Source organism: Salvelinus namaycush, unplaced genomic scaffold (assembly GCF_016432855.1).
Source record: "Salvelinus namaycush isolate Seneca unplaced genomic scaffold, SaNama_1.0 Scaffold922, whole genome shotgun sequence".
Lineage (NCBI taxonomy): Eukaryota > Metazoa > Chordata > Actinopteri > Salmoniformes > Salmonidae > Salvelinus > Salvelinus namaycush.
This window is the reverse complement of record NW_024061667.1, coordinates 34,848-56,764: the sequence shown is the minus strand read 5'-3', so window position 1 is coordinate 56,764 and position 21,917 is coordinate 34,848. Positions and strand designations below refer to the sequence as shown.

The window sequence follows — 21,917 nt, the reverse complement described above, 5'->3', positions numbered from 1 at the left end:
TGTGTACCATGCTGCACATGCCCATGTCTGCATCACATGAGGGATTTAATATATCAATGATTAAAAGTTAAACAGTATATTCTGACATTTGTGGCAGAAACATTTATAATTACCTTTGTTTATTACAAGTTCGTCAGTTGAATACCAGTTTAGATCCAAAATGGCGAATATATGAGGTCATATATCACAGTCCAATGGGAACACAAGGGTACTATGTACCCCACGTGGGGACATCCCTCTCTGATAGGCCAATGCGGATAAACTCCTTCGGAGAATCCGATTGGCTTGTGAGAGGCCCTCTCGCGGCAGTTGAGTCCTCGTGTCAGTGCACAGTCTGTGTGTGGTACAGCAAGCGTTGGAGAAACTGGGTACATCGAATGCAAGCAATTGCTTCGTTACAACATCCAACTTTTCTACGATTTAACCTCTTTTAACTTACAAAATTGTATTTGGATTTACTAGAAGACTCGTCAATAATTGCATTAAGTCAAGAAAGGCTTTCTTGGAAGTTTTATGCGGTCAACAACTCGTTCTAATCGACGGCTCTCCGACGTCGGATCGGAAAGGCATTGTCGAGGCAGGTCGTGCGGCGCCACGAGATCGCCGAAGTTCCAAAGGGCTCGGCTGGGACAAGGATTCCATGTAACCAGCGATTACTTTTGGATCATTTTTTCATTCTCATAAGGAAGGTTACCAGCCGAGGATTGTGAAAATTCGTTCAACAGAGGGATTATTGCCGTCGTAGGGGAGGGGAATCAATCGAGACAAAGGTACAGAAGAAGACCCGAGAAGAGCCCGCTAACAAGACGGGTGGTGTAGCTTTCATGGCTGGGCTACTTTGAAAACAGCATTGTGTTTTATAACCAAGCTTGGTGGACTGAATGTCATAATCCCGCAGCCCGCTTTGTCAAATATTCTGTTTTCCAGTTGCGCTCGAACACTGCAGCTCGGCGAAACAGCAAATTGTTACATTTGTTGCGAATACAGATAATACAAAAACATGATACAATGTATCAACTCTGATTGTAGCGAGGCTGGTCTTTTTGGTTTTGGATAAATTGTTACCCGTGCTACGCGGCTATTGTAGTTTTTTCCGTCTGCTAGTGTAGCCTATTATCACTCTAGCGTGAAGGCTTGACACGCCAACAAACCTGTCAAACAAACCCATTTAGATATCACCATTTCCCAACATGTCGGATAAATATGTGCAAGTCGAGAATAGCGGTTTATTATGGCATGTATTTTTGAGAGACAGACCAGGCGATGATATTGAGTTAAATTATAGAGGCTATAATCTGCACATGCCATTGACTAAATTCAGCAAGTATTTCCTTGCTGTCGTCACGAACATATTTTGAAGCTATGTGCGTGTTCCTATTGCCTACTACATTAATTTAGCTAATATCCATTCTGTTCTGCTTTTTTGTTATGTTTGTTTGTGATGGTGAAAGGAAAGGGGCTTAAAAATCAACAATAAAGATCGAGAGATCGGAGGGTCGAAGTGTGTTCTCCGCCGCGGAGGATTGGCATTGTCCGACCGCTTGTGCGCACAGGGAGGGGTGGCGGACTATCGCACATCAACTCGGATTACTGAAGTATCCCCCAATTTCCCTCAAAAAAGGATACATTCAAGATGTATCCACAGGGCCGGCATCCGGTAAGTATCCCAGCTCTTGAGATTATTATGCGAAATAATGCAAATGTACCGCCTTCAAAATAATTAGCTTGTCAGACACGAGCTCGTGATCTGCACCTTACTATTTATGGTCTGCACGTCGAGTAGCCTAGTCTCTCTGTTTATGACACTCGACAACACGTTTCGACAGGAAACTGCAAATAAACAATCGATTCACGTATAAGATTCTTATGAGCAGTTTTAATAACAAAAGACGGGCCAATATGTAAGAGGTGAAAAAAATATTTTCTGGGCGAATATTTTTTTTTTACCCTCTAAATTCCTCCAAGCTGCTGCATTGAAGCAGTAGCGGATATGCTGTAATTATCAAGCTTACTACACGGCATCATTGGCATGCATTGAATTCCTCACAAATCAGGTTGTGATTTCCTCTCTCTCTCCGATCACCCCCCTTCCCGTGCTCTTTGAGGACGGGCGCACTGACCCGCCTCTGTCATCGCACTCTTGAGTGATAGTGGTTCTTCCCACCATTATAAAAGCGGCCACCAGGCAGGGCTCAAGGGAACGTTTGGGTACCACACTGACAAACCACCATTCAGCAGCAGCAAAAAATCATTTTACACGGAAGAGAGAGGCCTATAGGAGAGGGAGGCTAAGAAAGCATGATGAAGGATGATGATACTATTTTGCCATGTTGCTATTGATTATAAATAGACTGTTATGTTATAGAAATGGGCTGAGATCTCGGCGTGATGTGTTATAGTCTATGTTATAGAAATGGGCTGAGATCTAGGCGTGATGTGTTAGTCTATGTTATAGAAATGGGCTGAGATCTAGGCGTGATGTGTTACGGTCTATGTTATAGAAATGGGCTGAGATCTAGGCGTGATGTGTTAGTCTATGTTATAGAAATGGGCTGAGATCTAGGTGTGATGTGTTATAGAAATGGGCTGAGATCTAGGCGTGATGTGTTATGGTCTATGTTATAGAAATGGGCTGAGATCTAGGCGTGATGTGTTACAGTCTATGTTATAGAAATGGGCTGAGATCTAGGCGTTATGTAATGGGTGTGGCTGCACCACCACTCCATTGGGGTTATTGATATCAACACTGCTTTTCTCTAGGCACCACACCAACCAGGGCAGCCTGGCTTCAAGTTCACCGTGGCCGAGTCCTGCGACAGGATCAAAGACGAGTTTCAGTTCCTGCAGGCCCAGTACCACAGGTAATGACATCCTCTTTTAGAGGATGTACTTCAACTGAAAGAACTAGGCTACTCGTGATCAATCTAGTTAGCGATGTCTGCTAACACTGTGTTTTACATGGCATGTTTGTTATGGGAAATGTGAAGGTGCTGTTGGTAATATCTAGAAAAATAGATTTTTCACATGGTACAACTATATTGAGTGGTTATGGTGTATTGTCTTTTTAAAACCATAGATTTCTGTGAAGTGGACTAACATGTATTAATTATGTAATAAAGCATAAATATTGGCTAATAATAATGGACCATATTTCTCCTCTTTCAGTCTCAAAGTGGAGTACGACAAACTGGCCAATGAGAAGACAGAGATGCAGCGTCACTATGTCATGGTAAGAATATCACACTACATACAAGTACAATCACTTCCTGGAACTAAAACCCTGCATGTGATGGTTAGTAAGCTGTGCTATTATTTTCCCTCAGATAAAACGGTAGCAACCGTGTTTGTTTGCAGAGGCAATTTGAGTGACATTTTTGGGTGCATTTGAGATTGTTGACTCATGATCATCCCTGTGAGGTGATTGGCCAGAAAGGGACATTGGGCCTCCTGTGATTGGAGGAAGCGTGTGTGTGTGCCTATAGAGAAGGAGTGCGTGGGGGTTGTTGTGAAACTCCATCAGAGGTCAAATGTCCGGCCGTTGATAAAAGGGCGTGACGGACGGGGCTTTGTGATGATGGGGGGGGGGGGGGGGGTTATAATGGCTCCATGGCCTCTTTTATGTCTCTGACCCCCTAAGGGTTAATGACTGGCCTGCTGGCTTTGTGTGTGAAGCTGATTTATTTAGGGCAGTATTCTCCCAGGGTGAGCTATGGCCTATGGGCCTTCACATACCCAGGGCCTTTCTGACACATCCAGGGCCTTCTAAGACATCTCATTAAGGATGGAGAGAGTTGGGGGGGTAGAAGGGACCCCCTGGCCAGGTAGACAACTAGTTAGTCACGGTGGAGTATGACATTTCTATTTTAGCCTAGCTGTTTAGCGGTGGCCTCCTATCCGGGATGACTTGCAGACAATACTGTGGCCTATGGCTGAATGACCTCATCAAGTAGAGGACACAGTCAAGTGAAGTATTACCATGTAAAAAAACAAATAGCAGTATTAACCTTTACATTGTTGCCATTTTAGAATGTGTGACTTAACTCCAAAACAACAGCTCCACCTGATCCACGTTCAAACATTCCCTTGTTAAATAATTTTTTTCATTTTCAAAGCCCCCCCCCCCCCCCCCCCCCATGATCAAATAGAAATTGTAAGTGTAGATAGTACAAAGTTATTTGTGCCTGACTATTTACTGTCAAGCTACAACATTGATCCAACTCAGAGCCTAGCTGAGGTTCTGGGTAACACAAGAAGGGCTGGTGAATGAATGGAAAATAACCAGTCAGTCCCTAGACATGATGTAACAGAGGCCCAACTCTGAGCTGAGGCCCCGTGCATATAAACTCCTCTTATCTTATTTGTCCACGCCAGGATGACTTTAACCAAACGCACTGGTACTTTAGTTAAACATTATTTTTTTATTCTGAGGAAACGCATGCACCGGTTTAGAGGTAGTGTGTGAGAGGGGGGTTGTTAGATAAACAGGATGGACTAACTAGGCCAAATCTGGCAGCCGCCGGTTCACGCCCTGATAGTGAGTATCGCTACGGATGTCTAATCTACGATTGACAACAATCTATTTGTTTTGAAAGACTCGTATTTCGCCAGACTGATTGAGTTAGCAACTTAGCATTTTAAAATCGGACTGTGCTCAAAAGAAGTGGATTGGAGTCCTGTAGCTTAGCATTTACCCTATCCACTCAGACACGGTTCACCTCGCTCACCCCCTAGACTCCCAAAAAGAGCTCGAAGAACAAAGAAAGGGATAGAAAAAGAGGGAGAAATAGAGGGATCACTACAGCCTTTGAGCCGGCCTGGGTGGAGGATTTGAAGTGTTAATCAGTAACGGGCTAGGACAGCTAGTTCTCTCCCCCTAGCCCTGCTCAGGAGTCCAGCATTCTGACATGCAGACTGCTTCCCATGGAAAACTCAGCTTTCACTTGTCCACTATTTATCTTTTTTGATATTCTAACTAGTAAATGAATGGGATATGAATGTTTCTATATGTGACTCTTGTCTTTTCCAGTACTATGAGATGTCCTATGGGCTGAACATTGAGATGCACAAACAGGTATGTAGCATTATCCTCATCTGTCTACTTTGAAAGTGTGGTTGTTAACATATGGGGCCTCTATCTGTCCAGCATATGGGGCCTCTATCAGTCCAGCGTATGGGCCCTCTATCAGTCCAGCGTATGGGGCCCTCTATCAGTCCAGCGTATGGGGCCCTCTATCAGTCCAGCGTATGGGGCCCTCTATCAGTCCAGCGTATGGGGCCCTCTATCAGTCCAGCGTATGGGGCCCTCTATCAGTCCAGCGTATGGGGCCCTCTATCAGTCCAGCGTATGGGGCCCTCTATCAGTCCAGCGTATGGGGCCCTCTATCAGTCCAGCGTATGGGGCCCTCTATCAGTCCAGCGTATGGGGCCCTCTATCAGTCCAGCGTATGGGACCTCTATCAGTCCAGCGTCTGTCAGTTAAATGAAGGAAGATGGGGACATCAGCTTGTGAGTCATTGAGTATGTTTACATGCACAGTAATAATGTGATATTAATCTGATTATGGCAGTAGGCACCTGGTTTTCTGAGCAATCTTTAGAATTATTAGGACATGTAAACACCGGTGTTCCAGTGGTGTATTTAATCTGCGCCTGTGCTGGCACCAGCCGAGAGCCTCCCTCTTTAGCGCCAGACAAGTGAGTTCTGAATAGATGTCTTAGAAATAGTTTTCCCATACAAACTTTATATGTCCAAACTCAGAATCAAATCTGTTTCCCCAAAATAACATGATAGCTGTGGTAGAACGTTTATTTTGATTGGTGATTTTCTGCATTTATCAGAGTGCCGGCAGGTAGCCTGATTTCAGATTTGTCCATGGAAACAGGATTATTATTATTAGGGAATGTGTTTTTCTTGCAAAGCTTGTAAATGTTTTAATCAAACTATTATATTAATCTGATTATTCACAAATAATCACACTGTGTGCATGTATGTATGTACTCATTATGTCTGACACATTGTGCTGTGTCTGTTTGTAGGGGATTGGAAAGCAAGACCTATGATTGTTCAATGACACAGACACACAACCTTAGTCGATGCCCTCAGTCTTAAATGCTTCTCAGTCACACAGGCACAGACACACACCTCACGTTCTCATTGCCTCCTGAAAAACACACGCACACATACGAGACCTTAGTCTATGCCCTCAGTCATAAACACTCCTCAAAGTAACACATGCTCACACACACACACACACACACACACACACACACACACACACACACACACACACACACACACACCGACTCCCTTCCTGTCTGTGAAAACGCTGACGGGCTAAATAGCGAGCGGGGCAGGCGGCCTGATGGGGCTGCTTTGATAAGATTAAAGTGAAGTCTGGCAAGGACTGAGTGTGTGTTTGCGTGTGTGTGTTTCTCCCAGTGACGAGTCTGACTCCACTAAAGGCAGCATGCAGAGCCAGCCAGCCAGTCTAAAACCTCATTAGGTCAGCTGCCTCTCAGCAGAAAGTATTAATCAGCAGTAGAAGCCAACCAGAGGGCTCCCTCCGCCTCAGCCTGGCTGTGAGTGGAGGAGACATTAGACCTGCCTCACTACTGGAGAAACAGACAAAATGGCCGCCTTAGAGAGAGGAAGGGGGAACAGTGCTCAGTCAAACAGTCTGTCAATATCCACCGGGCTGTGAAGCGGGCTTTTTAGTGGCGAGGTGATTTGTGGCATCTATCACGCAGTCTTCTCTAGTCTCCCTCTGGTTCCTTTCATCTCTCTTCTGTCTTTCCTGGTTTCTCGCTCTTTCCTTGTTATTTATTTACCTCCTCTTTACCCCCCACCCCCTTCTCAGTGGGATGTGCAGTGAGAGATGGGCTGTGCCTGTGTGTCATTAGCACTGTAATATGATGTATGAACATGGGCTTTAGGCAGGCTGGTCGAGGAGGAGGGGATAGGCTTTAGGCAGGCTGGTCGAGGAGGAGGGGATGGGCTTTAGGCAGGCTGGTCGAGGAGGAGGGGATGGGCTTTAGGCAGGCTGGTCGAGGAGGAGGGGACGGGCTTTAGGCAGGCCGGTCGAGGAGGAGGAGGGGACGGGCTTTAGGCAGGCCGGTCGAGGAGGAGGAGGGGACGGGCTTTAGGCAGGCCGGTCGAGGAGGAGGAGGGGACGGGCTTTAGGCAGGCCGGTCGAGGAGGAGGAGGGGACGGGCTTTAGGCAGGCCGGTCGAGGAGGAGGAGGAGGGGACGGGCTTTAGGCAGGCCGGTCGAGGAGGAGGAGGGGACGGGCTTTAGGCAGGCCGGTCGAGGAGGAGAGGATGGGCTTTAGGCAGGCTGGCTGGTCGAGGAGGAGAGGGGGATGGGCTTTAGGCAGGCTGGCTGGTCGAGGAGGAGAGGGGGATGGGCTTTAGGCAGGCTGGTCGAGGAGGAGAGGGGGATGGGCTTTAGGCAGGCTGGTTGAGGAGGAGAGGGGGACTGGCTGTCTTTGACTCACCCTCCGGGCCTGCAAGGTTAATAGCAGCAGTGGGAGGATGGTGGATTGGAGCAGCATGGCTGATTTATCAGGATGAGAAGTGTGTGCGTGCGTATGTGCGTCTGCATATTTTTGTGGCTGCCTATATACGTGTGTGTGCCAAATGTGTCCCACGGGGAACTAGATCCCCCAGAAGGTTCTGTCAGGCTCTTATCACTGACAGGAGGTGGGAAGAGGGAGGGAGGTGGGAGGGAAGGAGATGGACAGGGGTGGGAATAGGGCGGGAGATGGACAGCTGTGGGATGGGAGGTGGACAGTGGGAAGAGCGAGGGAGGATGGGGGGTGGGAAGAGCGAGGATAGATGGGAGGTGGACAGTGGGAAGAGCGAGGGAGGATTGGAGGTAAACAGCGGTGGGATGGGAGGTAAACAGTGAGGATGGGAGGTGAAGGATGAAACCGCTGTGTAAACAGGTTAATGGACTGGCCCTCTCCCTCGCTCGCCTTTTCTTTAGCAATAAGACCAATGGAGTCTAGTGAGTGGTGTGAATAATGAATGACCCCCCCATCGCTCCCCACTGAACACTAGTGTTTATGATGACATCAGTGTGGTGTAAACAGTGAGCATCTCTCTCCTCTTATCCTGGTTGCTGGTGGTGAAGGGAGGGGGAGAGGAGGGTTGGTCTGTATTATTGGATGCAGGCAGCATATTGTTCTCCCTGCTCTGAGTAGGATTTACTTGGTAGTGGAGGAAACATGGCTATCTGTCTTTGCCCCCTTTTTTCAGTGGAGCTAGTTTGTGTGTGTGTGCTCCCTTCAAACACGCATGGATATGTGTACATGCAAAGCTGCATGTACATAATATAAACATACTTATAGTCTAACACATCCTGGCGGTGCCCCGGGTGGTTAGGCAGCGCAGGGCTCTATGGCAGCCATGGGGGTGATTTTGTTTTGACAGAGCTCTTATGATGCGGCGGCGTGGGGTGTCAAGGGTGGTGCGGGGTGGAGATAATCACCCTCACTTCGCTGTCAATAAGTGATTTTAATTAGCGCAGCTCATTAGGCTGCCACGGCAACGAGGCCCGCTGAGCGCTGTGTCTCAGTGTGTCAGTTCAGAGGGTACTCCATCTTATTCGCTGCTTAGTTTCTCGCTCTCATATTTTCTCTCTCATATTTTCTTTCTCTCTCTGTTGCTCTGATTGAGAACCTGGGCTTTCTTCCTCAGGCGCTCAGTTTTTCCACTGTGCTTGCTCAATTCCTCCCCTGCTTGTCGATAACGAGGCTTCACAGAGAGGGAGCTTTATTTAGGGAAGTCCTGTTTGTGGCCTGAGTGGGAGGGAGAGAGGTGTGTGAGGGAGAGCTTGTTCAAATGAATTATTTCCACAGGATTCTAGGAATTGTTTGCCAAGGTGATGATAGTCGACTTGTCTGTGAGCCAAAACAAACGGCCTGGGAGAACACACACATGGATGGAGGTTACTAGTGTCTGTGAAACGTGCTTCATCATTCTGGTCAGCCTGGATCTGCTGCTACAGTCACACAAGATGATGAAGGTCTCGTTGAAGCCGTTTTGTGTTAAAACCCAGTGGGGTGGTTGTGTATGTGTCAGTCAGAATGCTGATCCAGTGGAATGGACAAGTGTCTGGTTGCAGGGATAATTAAAGGAAATATTGTGTGTCTGTCCATTCTCCAGGCCCCTATAATGAACTTAGTGATTTGTAGAAAAATAGCAACAATTTTCTATGCTCCTTGTGACAGGATGGAGGTTTGTGTGAGTTAGCCCTCCCTCCTGTGTATGTGTGTGTCAGGTTCCAGTAGCATCTGTCTGTCTGTCAGGTCTCAGTAGTGTGTCCCTGCCTATTAGGAGTGGCCCCTGGCCCAGCTCCCAGCCAATCAACAGGGAGGTAAATGCATACATCAATAAACTGTTAGACCCCGATCTGCTGCACATGAACAATGAGGGGCCGGGAGGAGGGATCTGCTGCACATTAACAATGAGGGGACGGGAGGAGGAGGGATCTGCTGCACATGAACAGTGAGGGGCTGGGAGGAGGGATCTGCTGCACATGAACAATGAGGGGCCCGGGAGGAGGGATCTGCTGCACATGAACAGTGAGGGGCTGGGAGGAGGGATCTGCTGCACATGAACAATGAGGGGCTGGGAGGAGGGATCTGCTGCACATGAACAATGAGGGGCCGGGAGGAGGGATCTGCTGCACATGAACAATGAGGGGCCGGGAGGAGGGATCTGCTGCACATGAACAATGAGGGGCCGGGAGGAGGGATCTGCTGCACATGAACAGTGAGGGGCCGGGAGGAGGGATCTGCTGCACATGAACAATGAGGGGCTGGGAGGAGGGATCTGCTGCACATGAACAATGAGGGGCTGGGAGGAGGGATCTGCTGCACATGAACAATGAGGGGCCGGGAGGAGGGATCTGCTGCACATGAACAGTGAGGGGCCGGGAGGAGGGATCTGCTGCACATTAACAATGAGGGGCTGGGAGGAGGGATCTGCTGCTCATGAACAGTGAGGGGCCGGGAGGAGGGATCTGCTGCACATTAACAATGAGGGGCCGGGAGGAGGAGGGATCTGCTGCTCATGAACAATGAGGGGCCGGGAGGAGGAGGGATCTGCTGCACATTAACAATGAGGGGCTGGGAGGAGGGATCTGCTGCACATTAACAATGAGGGGCCGGAAGGAGGAGGAGGGATCTGCTGCACATGAACAATGAGGGGCCGGGAGGAGGAGGGATCTGCTGTACATGAACAATGAGGGGCCGGGAGGCGGGATCTGCTGCACATGAAAAATGAGGGGCTGCTACTGAGGCAGAGGATTGCAATGATGGCCGAGTAGCGTGACGTCTTTGAGACGGATAGGGAAATGTGTGTGTGGATCATAAACCACTGTGGCTCTCTGGTTCAACGTGTGACACTGACTTCCTGTCACCAGTTGTTTTCCTGCCAATTGAAACCTCATCAGTCTCGTCCTCTCCACTCGGCTAGCGGCTTCCAGCGACAAACAGGCAAATGGTTTTCAACACAGAGCTATTGACAAGGCCATCCTCTGAGAGGCCTCTATACTAGCAGCACCAGACAGCTCTGAGCCACTGAGTACCTGTAATTGTGGAGCCGGAGTGAACAGCCTTTACTGGCACGCCGCTCAAGGGCTTGCTTTTCATTGGCTTAAAGTGACAATACCCTATTTTGTCCGCCTCCTGGCCTAAAAGCTGTTGGCGTTGAGTCGACGCCGTGCATGCGTACACTGGAAATTGGACCCATTAGGTGGTCGGCAGTCCAAGTCTTCCCACGACGTCAACACTCGTTGGCACCATTTTGTTTCTCTGGTCTCTCTCCAACATATGAATGTGATGGGGGGGTTCTATACCGTTATGTATTGGGATAATATTGTATTAAAGGTCCCTGGTAATTGCCAGCCCTAGGCGTTATGAGGTAGCGTTATTTACTGAACGAGTGTAGTGAAACCATAAGTAGATCTTCCACAAGTGTCCATAAAATGACATCTGACTAGTATTGTACTGAAACTCTGCTACTTGTCCCCTCTGTTTACTGGGTAGTGATTCGCTCCTGACATCTGACTAGTATTGTACTGAAACTCTGCTACTTGTCCCCTCTGTTTACTGGGTAGTGATTCGCTCCTGACATCTGACTAGTATTGTACTGAAACTCTGCTACTTGTCCCCTCTATGTTTACTGGGTAGTGATTCGCTCCTGACATCGGACTAGTATTGTACTGAAACTCTGCTACTTGTCCCCTCTGTTTACTGGGTAGTGATTCGCTCCTGACATCTGACTAGTATTGTACTGAAACTCTGCTACTTGTCCCCTCTATGTTTACTGGGTAGTGATTCGCTCCTGACATCTGACTAGTATTCTACTGAAACTCTGCTACTTGTCCCCTCTATGTTTACTGGGTAGTGATTCGCTCCTGACATCTGACTAGTATTGTACTGAAACTCTGCTACTTGTCCCCTCTGTTTACTGGGTAGTGATTCGCTCCTGACATCTGACTAGTATTGTACTGAATCTCTGCTACTTGTCCCCTCTATGTTTACTGGGTAGTGATTCGCTCCTGACATCTGACTAGTATTCTACTGAATCTCTGCTACTTGTCCCCTCTATGTTTACTGGGTAGTGATTCGCTCCTGACATCTGACTAGTATTGTACTGAAACTCTGCTACTTGTCCCCTCTGTTTACTGGGTAGTGATTCGCTCCTGACATCTGACTAGTATTCTACTGAAACTCTGCTACTTGTCCCCTCTATGTTTACTGGGTAGTGATTCGCTCCTGACATCTGACTAGTATTGTACTGAAACTCTGCTACTTGTCCCCTCTGTTTACTGGGTAGTGATTCGCTCCTGACATCGGGCTAGTATTGTACTGAAACTCTGCTACTTGTCCCCTCTATGTTTACTGGGTAGTGATTCGCTCCTGACATCGGACTAGTATTGTACTGAAACTCTGCTACTTGTCCCCTCTGTTTACTGGGTAGTGATTCGCTCCTGACATCTGACTAGTATTGTACTGAAACTCTGCTACTTGTCCCCTCTGTTTACTGGGTAGTGATTCGCTCCTGACATCTGACTAGTATTGTACTGAAACTCTGCTACTTGTCCCCTCTGTTTACTGGGTAGTGATTCGCTCCTGACATCTGACTAGTATTGTACTGAAACTCTGCTACTTGTCCCCTCTGTTTACTGGGTAGTGATTCGCTCCTGACATCTGACTAGTATTCTACTGAAACTCTGCTACTTGTCCCCTCTATGTTTACTGGGTAGTGATTCGCTCCTGACATCTGAGTAGTATTCTACTGAATCTCTGCTACTTGTCCCCTCTGTTTACTGGGTAGTGATTCGCTCCTGACATCTGACTAGTATTCTACTGAATCTCTGCTACTTGTCCCCTCTATGTTTACTGGGTAGTGATTCGCTCCTGACATCTGACTAGTATTGTACTGAATCTCTGCTACTTGTCCCCTCTATGTTTACTGGGTAGTGATTCGCTCCTGACATCTGACTAGTATTCTACTGAAACTCTGCTACTTGTCCCCTCTGTTTACTGGGTAGTGATTCGCTCCTGACATCTGACTAGTATTGTACTGAAACTCTGCTACTTGTCCCCTCTGTTTACTGGGTAGTGATTCGCTCCTGACATCTGACTAGTATTCTACTGAATCTCTGCTACTTGTCCCCTCTATGTTTACTGGGTAGTGATTCGCTCCTGACATCTGACTAGTATTGTACTGAATCTCTGCTACTTGTCCCCTCTATGTTTACTGGGTAGTGATTCGCTCCTGACATCTGACTAGTATTCTACTGAAACTCTGCTACTTGTCCCCTCTGTTTACTGGGTAGTGATTCGCTCCTGACATCTGACTAGTATTGTACTGAAACTCTGCTACTTGTCCCCTCTGTTTACTGGGTAGTGATTCGCTCCTGACATCTGAGTAGTTTTGGCCTTTTGACAGCCGATGTAACAGTGTTTCTGTGTCTTTTGAATGGAGTTCCCTGGATGCTTTTGGTCAGTCGGTATCCTAGGCGTTTTCAAAGGAGAGAGGATGCCTGCCTCTGAGGACAAAAGAGAAGATTAGTGACAGTTGCTGCTCAAGGATTTCTTACCCCTGAGTATTTATAGAGCACTTTCCATACATTCTGTTCATACATTTTTATACTTTTTCTACATCCTGGTCAGAGCCAGGAGTACCTCACCAGCTGACCAGAACAGGAACAGGTACTCCAGAGTCGACGTTAAGGGCGGGAGAACGTTCCAGGAATGTTGTAACCTGGACGAACCCTAAAGGCAACACGCCGTTGGTGAGGTCACGGCTGTCTGAGCACCTGGTGTTCCAGCTCGGCTTGTGCCAGCGAGCTGCTCATCCAGAAAGAACAGCGTGTATACTCAACTCAGAACACCTTCCAGTCCATGCAAGTCCCTTTATACCAGGAATAGTGAATGAACGATTGAAAATGGTGGCTGTTTTGTTGTCTATTGTGCATGTTATGTGTAGTGTGTTTGAAACACTGAGGATATTTGGTTGTTAGGTCGAGTCCAGCCTCTACAGATCTAGCTGTGTGTCTCTTCTTGTTTCCAGGGATGAAGACTAGTCACCCCCCGCGCTCCCCTCCTCCTCCCTCTTATCCCCCATTAATTTCTCCCTCTGATCTGATCGACAGCCCAGAAAAATTCTATTTAATGACCTGCCTCTGTGCGCGTAATATGATTTTACAGCCTGCTATGGTCAAGCCCAGGCCCAATTTACATAATGATCACCACCGTCAGACAGGGCCTGCTGGGCCGCCGTTACCCTGGCAACAGGAGAGAGCGGGGACAGGAATGGAAGGGGGAGGATGTAGATGGAGGGATTGCAGGAGGGGAATGAGAAATGTGAGGGGAGTCTGCCTGGGGTTAAGGGGGTTGTGAGTTCCTGACAGGTCAGAATAGGTCTCTCTCCCCCCACACCCCCTCATTCCCCTTCCTTCCTTCCTTCCTTCCTTCCCCCGAGTCAAACAGAAGAGTGACACCACAGCAGGGCAAAAGGCCACTACCACCCCCTTTTTCTTCCATCCCCTCTTTTACTATTAAACGAGGTAAAATGAGAGGAATGCGTGAAGAAACAAAGGAGAAAAGCCCCCGTCTCTCTGTCCCACGCTCACATACACCTGCTGGGCCATCTGCCCCACAATCCATTAGTTCTTCTCTCCCCAACACAGTCAAATTAGATTAGCTTAGTGTCAAGTCTCTCCCTCTTTTGCTCTCTGGAAATAAGTTAGGAGGAAAAGGTGTTTTGGCGACTATGTCTGTGGATATTCAAGAGCAGCACAACTGGATCCAGAACTCCAAATGTGGGGCTCTAAAGTGCTCTGTCTGAATCAGGCCCGAGGTATTGTCCCCCCCGCTCTATACCAATGATGTTGGTGATAGATATTGCTTGTCAGCCAGCCTCCCCTCTCCTTTCTCTCCCTGTCTTCTGTGAAATGGCTGCGTAGTAATTGTGAAGTATTACCCTGGTTTGTCTTCCTCCTCCCAAATGGTAATATCATATTTCAAACTGCTAATGAAATAAGGCCAGCTGTCTAATGGATGTGGGATAGAGGGAGACCAGAGTTGGTTTGTTTTAAGGAGAGCTCTTCCCCCCCCCCCCCCCCCCCCCCATTAATTTCAGTTAAGAGTAATGGGACATCCGGCGTCTAGATGGACTCTGGAGTGGACTGAGGGATTTAGGTGTGTGTGTGAGGGGAAAAACATGCCCCCTTGCTGTGTTATCAAGCATAGTGGTGTGTGTGTGTGTGTGTCTGTCTGTCTGTGTTCAACCAACCAAAACTGAAATGGTTTCTTGGAAGGTGCGGTGGAGGTGTAAACATTGACATTGTCATCTTCTCTGTGTCTGTTAGTAATCCAAGCTGGTTGCTGATGTAGTCCTGTCTCTCTCTGTTAGTAATCCAAGCTGGTTGCTGATGTAGTCCTGTCTCTCTCTGTTAGTAATCCAAGCTGGCTGCTGATGTAGTCCTCTCTCTCTCTGTTAGTAACTTAAGATGGCTGCTGATGTAGTCCTCTCTCTGTCTGTTAGTAATCCAAGCTGGCTGCTGATGTAGTCCTCTCTCTCTCTGTTAGTAATCCAAGCTGGCTGCTGATGTAGTCCTCTCTCTGTCTGTTAGTAACTTAAGATGGCTGCTGATGTAGTCCTCTCTCTCTCTGTTAGTAATCCAAGCTGGCTGCTGATGTAGTCCTCTCTCTCTCTGTTAGTAATCCAAGCTGGCTGCTGATGTAGTCCTCTCTCTCTCTGTTAGTAATCCAAGCTGGCTGCTGATGTAGTCCTCTCTCTCTCTGTTAGTAATCCAAGCTGGCTGCTGATGTAGTCCTCTCTCTCTCTGTTAGTAATCCAAGCTGGCTGCTGATGTAGTCCTCTCTCTCTCTGTTAGTAATCCAAGCTGGCTGCTTATGTAGTCCTCTCTCTGTTAGTAATCCAAGCTGGCTGCTTATGTAGTCCTCTCTGTTAGTAATCCAAGCTGGCTGTTTATGTAGTCCTCTCTCTGTTAGTAATCCAAGCTGGCTGCTTATGTAGTCCTCTCTCTGTTAGTAATCCAAGCTGGCTGCTGATGTAGTCCTCTCTCTGTTAGTAATCCAAGCTGGCTGCTGATGTAGTCCTCTCTCTCTCTCTGTTAGTAATCCAAGCTGGCTGCTGATGTAGTCCTCTCTCTCTCTCTGTTAGTAATCCAAGCTGGCTGCTGATGTAGTCCTCTCTCTCTCTCTGTTAGTAATCCAAGCTGGCTGCTGATGTAGTCCTCACCATGTTCCTCTCTCTTCCAGACTGAGATTGCTAAACGGCTCAACGCAATTCTCGCACAGATCATGCCTTTCCTGTCACAAGAGGTGAGTGCCCCACACATCCATCCTAATGCTGTCTTAACATAAAACACTTCTGGTGTTCCCATGGTTGTGTAGGCCTGTTGAATAGAGCCTCTTTTCAGGCCCTATATTATTGAAGCTTAATCCCTGTTCACATGTTAAGGTTTTGATTAGTTTAACCCAAGATGAGTCTAATTCTGTCTTAATAAATCTGTCTATGAAACAGGCTCTATAACCATCGAGACTTGCTGTACAGTGGCCCAGCTAAAGTTGGCTAAACCTTGTCTCTGTGTTTCTCCCCAACAGCACCAGCAGCAGGTCGCTCAGGCTGTTGAGCGTGCCAAGCAGGTCACGATGACTGAGCTCAATGCCATCATCGGGGTACGTGGACTTCCCAATCTGCCTCTCACCGTGTGTACCCCTCTTACTTTACTTCATTCAGCCAGAGACGGGGGTAAACCTGCATGTACGGAGGGGACCGCTAGTCCACTAGCAATATACTGTCTCAACTCTCATTTCACAAAGATTTAGGCCCATCTATCTCATAGATCTCTCTCTTGTTCAAAGTACATTACATGTTGTTTGATGATATATTTATATATATATAGCCCAGTGTGGAGTTGGTAGCTAGGTAGAGGATGTTACACTAGTAGTATGTAGACCAGGGTTTTCCCAGACACTGTCTGTCCGTCCCCCCAGCACTACACAGCTGACTCAAATAACCAACTCATTTGAATTCGTGGTGTAGTGCGATGGCAAAAACCAAAACGTGCACCCGGGGGAGGGAAGAGGATCGAGTTTGGGAAACTGATGTAGAGGATGGTTACTGTAATGTCCTGGTAGAGGATGGTTACTGTAATGTCCTGGTAGAGGATGGTTACTGTAATACCCTGGTAGAGGATGGTTACTGTAATACCCTGGTAGGGGATGGTTACTGTAGTGTCCTGGTAGGGGATGGTTACTGTAGTGTCCTGGTAGGGGATGGTTACTGTAGTGTCCTGGTAGGGGATGGTTACTGTAGTGTCCTGGTAGGGGATGGTTACTGTAGTGTCCTGGTAGAGGATGGTTACTGTAGTGTCCTGGTAGAGGATGGTTACTGTAGTGTCCTGGTAGAGGATGGTTACTGTAGTGTCCTGGTAGGGGATGGTTACTGTAGTGTCCTGGTAGGGGATGGTTACTGTAGTGTCCTGGTAGGGGATGGTTACTGTAGTGTCCTGGTAGGGGATGGTTACTGTAGTGTCCTGGTAGGGGATGGTTACTGTAGTGTCCTGGTAGAGGATGGTTACTGTAGTGTCCTGGTAGGGGATGGTTACTGTAGTGTCCTGGTAGGGGATGGTTACTGTAGTGTCCTGGTAGGGGATGGTTACTGTAGTGTCCTGGTAGGGGATGGTTACTGTAGTGTCCTGGTAGGGGATGGTTACTGTAGTGTCCTGGTAGGGGATGGTTACTGTAGTGTCCTGGTAGAGGATGGTTACTGTAGTGTCCTGGTAGGGGATGGTTACTGTAGTGTCCTGGTAGGGGATGGTTACTGTAGTGTCCTGGTAGGGGATGGTTACTGTAGTGTCCTGGTAGAGGATGGTTACTGTAGTGTCCTGGTAGGGGATCTTTGGAGGGGTGCACTAGCTTGCCACACTATGTCACCACCATACCCCTCCCACGTGCAGCGTTGCCTCTGTCACCACTGGTTTTTCATTATGAGTTGATGTACCTTATGTGATGCACTGTCTATATGATTTACCAGTTACCATGGTGGTTTTGATTAATTTATCTTCAATTATACATACGTCTGACGGTGATACATACTATCCCACTGGTCAGCAGTGTGTCGGTCAGTCAGCAATCAGTCCTTCAAGGGGCCCCCCTCCTGCAATGGCTGAGAGAGTGGCTGGTGTTGGTTGTGAACTGAGAGAGTGGCTGGTGTTGGTTGTGAACTGAGAGAGTGGCTGGTGGTGGTTGTGAACTGAGAGAGTGGCTGGTGTTGGTTGTGAACTGAGAGAGTGGCTGGTGTTGGTTGTGAACTGAGAGAGTGGCTGGTGGTGGTTGTGAACTGAGAGAGTGGCTGGTGGTGGTTGTGAACTGAGAGAGTGGCTGGTGGTGGTTGTGAACTGAGAGAGTGGCTGGTGGTGGTTGTGAACTGAGAGAGTGGCTGGTGGTGGTTGTGAACTGAGAGAGTGGCTGGTGGTGGTTGTGAACTGAGAGAGTGGCTGGTGGTGGTTGTGAACTGAGAGAGTGGCTGGTGGTGGTTGTGAACTGAGATGTTCACAGAGAGGGTAACGTAAAGACCTGGCTGAGATTAGAGCGGTAACACTGATCAGATCATGGAGCTTTGCTCTGATTCCACTTTGCCAGTAAGGATGTTTTTAATTGGATAAGGGGCTCCAGCCAGTGCAGTCTTCATCGCTACCTCTCAGCCTTCTTATTCCTCTACAGGCTCACCAGTAGTGTCCTGAAGCTGAGATTACACTTACTGTTATAGCCTCTCCCCATCCCCCACACACACACCATCTTAGAGCTCTATGGAAACTAGGCTATAGAACTTAACCATGTTGTGGCTGTATCGTAATAAGGCTTCACCTAGTAATCCCTTAACCCTGAAAGTCAAAGCTCTCCTCATTCCACTTATTTGATCTATTCCAGTCGTGGCAGACCTGATCCAGTTAACCAAGGGCTTGCTGATGAGTTGTGTGTTTCTAGGAGCAGTCAGATCCATCTGGGAATCTGAACACTCTGAAATGATAACACCTTGTCTTCCTAAGTTCGTAGAACATCTTTTGTTCCTTCCGCCCTATTATATAAAGCTAACATGCTAGCTGTTTTTACTAGTTCGAGCTAGATGACCCCCTAGCTGTCAGTAGCTATCCTGAAGCCCTTAGCGGTTAGCTAGCTGACCCCCTAGCTGTCAGTAGCTATCCTGAAGCCCTTAGCGGTTAGCTATCTGACCCCCTAGCTGTCCGTAGCTATCCTGAAGCCCTTAGTGGTTAGCTATCTGATCCCCTAGCTGCCAGTAGCAATCCTGAAGCCCTTAGTGGTTAGCTATCTGACCCCCTAGCTGTCTGTAGCTGTCCTGAAGCCCTTAGCGGTTAGCTATCTGACCCCCTAGCTGCCAGTAGCTATCCTGAAGCCCTTAGCGGTTAGCTATCTGACCCCCTAGCTGTCCGTAGCTATCCTGAAGCCCTTAGCGGTTAGCTAGCTGACCCCCTAGCTGCCAGTAGCTATCCTGAAGCCCTTAGCGGTTAGCTAGCTGACCCCCTAGCTGCCAGTAGCTATCCTGAAGCCCTTAGCGCTTAGCTAGCAGTTAGCCAGCCCCGTAGGTGGGGTCAAGCCGGCCGGAGGCAGATATTGGAATTCAATTAAGGCAATGAGCCAAGACTGTGTCCCCCGTTTCCAAGGTAATTACTTCCTCCTCTCCTCCCAGCCACCAGGCAGTTTAATTTGACTGTCCAGCGGACAGACAGACAGACACGCCTTTGCCATTAAGCAGGGGCAGGGCTGTTGAGCTCGGCAACTTGGCACACATACACACAAACACTATGAAAACAGGCTTTTATTTGTTGGAGGAAGAGATGGCAGGAAATCAATCTCCATGCTGCCACTGTGTGGAGGAGAGAGCAAGGGATAGAGGGATGGAAGAAGGGAGGTCATTTAAATATCTGACGGTAATCAGAAGCCAGCAGGGTTTGGCTAGTTGATGTGTGTGTCTGACTAAACTATGTCCCGTGTCAAACAGAGGCACATACACACAATAACACACAAACTTCTATCAGAGGGAGAAACTAAATTGATAGGGAGACGGACAGAAGTGTACTCTTAACCCTGTTTTCTTTAAACCTAAGGGACTCGACTAGGTCATCTTTACACTGAGGGACTCAACTAGGTCATCTTTACACTGAGGGACTCAACTAGGTCATCTTTACACTGAGGGACTCAACTAGGTCATCTTTACACTGAGGGACTCAACTAGGTCATCTTTACACTGAGGGACTCAACTAGGTCATCTTTACACTGAGGGACTCAACTAGGTCATCTTTACACTGAGGCACTCAACTAGGTCATCTTTACACTGAGGGACTCAACTAGGTCATCTTTACACTGAGGGACTCAACTAGGTCATCTTTACACTGAGGCACTCAACTAGGTCATCTTTGCACTGAGGGACTCAACTAGGTCATCTTTACACTGAGGGACTCAACTAGGTCATCTTTACACTGAGGGACTCAACTAGGTCATCTTTACACTGAGGGACTCAACTAGGTCATCTTTACACTGAGGGACTCAACTAGGTCATCTTTACACTGAGGGACTCAACTAGGTCATCTTTACACTGAGGGACTCAACTAGGTCATCTTTACACTGAGGGACTCAACTAGGTCATCTTTACACTGAGGGACTCAACTAGGTCATCTTTACACTGAGGGACTCAACTAGGTCATCTTTACACTGAGGGACTCAACTAGGTCATCTTTACACTGAGGGACTCAACTAGGTCATCTTTACACTGAGGGACTCAACTAGGTCATCTTTACACTGAGGGACTCAACTAGGTCATCTTTACACTGAGGGACTCAACTAGGTCATCTTTACACTGAGGGACTCAACTAGGTCATCTTTACACAGGGACTCAACTAGGTCATCTTTACACTGAGGGACTCAACTAGGTCATCTTTACACTGAGGGACTCAACTAGGTCATCTTTACACTGAGGGACTCAACTAGGTCATCTTTACACTGAGGGACTCAACTAGGTCATCTTTACACTGAGGGACTCAACTAGGTCATCTTTACACTGAGGGACTCAACTAGGTCATCTTTACACTGAGGGACTCAACTAGGTCATCTTTACACTGAGGGACTCAACTAGGTCATCTTTACACTGAGGGACTCAACTAGGTCATCTTTACACAGGGACTCAACTAGGTCATCTTTACACAGGGACTCAACTAGGTCATCTTTACACAGGGACTCAACTAGGTCATCTTTACACTGAGGGACTCAACTAGGTCATCTTTACACTGAGGGACAGACATGCAGAGTAATTTGTCTGAGAAAGAAGATCCATAGACTTAACTCAGCGCTGATGAAGAGAGACGTGTGTGTGTGTGTATATACACACACAAGTATATGTGGACACCCCTTCAAATCAGTGGATTCGGCTATTTCAGCCACACCTGTTACACACCTGTTAGGTGTATAAAATCGCATGCAGCCATGCAATCTCCATAGACAAACATTGTCAGTAGAATGGCCTTACTAAAGAGCTCAGTGACTTTCAACGTGTCACAATCATAGGATGCCACCATTCCAACAAGTCAGTTTGTCTAATGTCTGCCCTGCCAGAGCTACCCTGGTCAACTGTAAGTGCTGTTATTTTGGAGTGGAAAGGTCTAGGAGCAACAAAGGCTCAGCCGCGAAGGGGAAGGCCACACAGCTCACAGAATGGGACCGCCAAGTGCTGTAGAGCGTAAAAATCGGCTGTCCTCGGTTGCAACACTCACTGCAGAGTTCCAAACTGCCTTTGGAAGCAACTTCAGCACAATAGCTGTTTGTTGGGAGCTTCATGAAATGGGTTTCCATGGCCGAGCAGCCGCACACAGGCCTAAGATCAACATTCGCAGTGCCAAGCATCAGCTGGAGTGGTGTAAAGCTTGCCGCCATTGGACTCTGGAGAAATGGAAATATGAATCACGCTTTACCATCTGGCAGTCTGATGGACGAATCTGGATTTGGCAGATTCCAGGAGAACGCTACCTGCCCGAATGCGTAGTACCAACTGTAAAGTTCCATGGAGGAGGAATAATGGTCTGGGTCTGTTTTTCATGGTTCAGGCCCCTTGGTTCCAGTGAAGGGAAATCAAATTGCTACATCATACAATGACATTCTAGACGATTCTGTGCTTCCAATTTTTTGGCAACACTTTGGGGAAGTCCCTTTCCTGTTTCAGCATGACAATGCCCCCATGCAGAAATGGTTCGTCAAGATTGGTGTGGAAACACTTGAGCTACACACTCACACACACCCAGTCCTCCAGAAAGGGAGCTACACACTCACACACACCCAGTCCTCCAGAAAGGGAGCGACA

The 21,917-nt window shown here is 47.8% G+C and overlaps 1 protein-coding gene across 7 annotated transcripts in view; it reads left to right on the top strand.

Annotated features, from left to right (window-relative positions):
• The first annotated feature begins 342 nt into the window (after positions 1 to 342).
• LOC120043449 (transducin-like enhancer protein 3-B) overlaps positions 343 to 21,917 on the top strand; it is a 47,797-nt gene continuing 26,222 nt past the window's right edge. For 2 of the 7 annotated variants that reach the window (XM_038988038.1, XM_038988037.1), the window contains exons 1-7: positions 343 to 770; positions 1,452 to 1,657; positions 2,761 to 2,861; positions 3,166 to 3,229; positions 5,027 to 5,071; positions 15,803 to 15,865; positions 16,148 to 16,222. In XM_038988038.1, coding sequence (XP_038843966.1) covers positions 1,634 to 1,657; positions 2,761 to 2,861; positions 3,166 to 3,229; positions 5,027 to 5,071; positions 15,803 to 15,865; positions 16,148 to 16,222 — 372 coding nt within the window. In that variant the 5' untranslated portion in view covers positions 343 to 770; positions 1,452 to 1,633. Of the gene's footprint in view, positions 771 to 1,451; positions 1,658 to 2,760; positions 2,862 to 3,165; positions 3,230 to 5,026; positions 5,072 to 15,802; positions 15,866 to 16,147; positions 16,253 to 21,917 lie in introns of all 7 variants that reach the window. The other 5 variants (XM_038988036.1, XM_038988035.1, XM_038988041.1 and 2 more) reach the window with 3 other exon arrangements.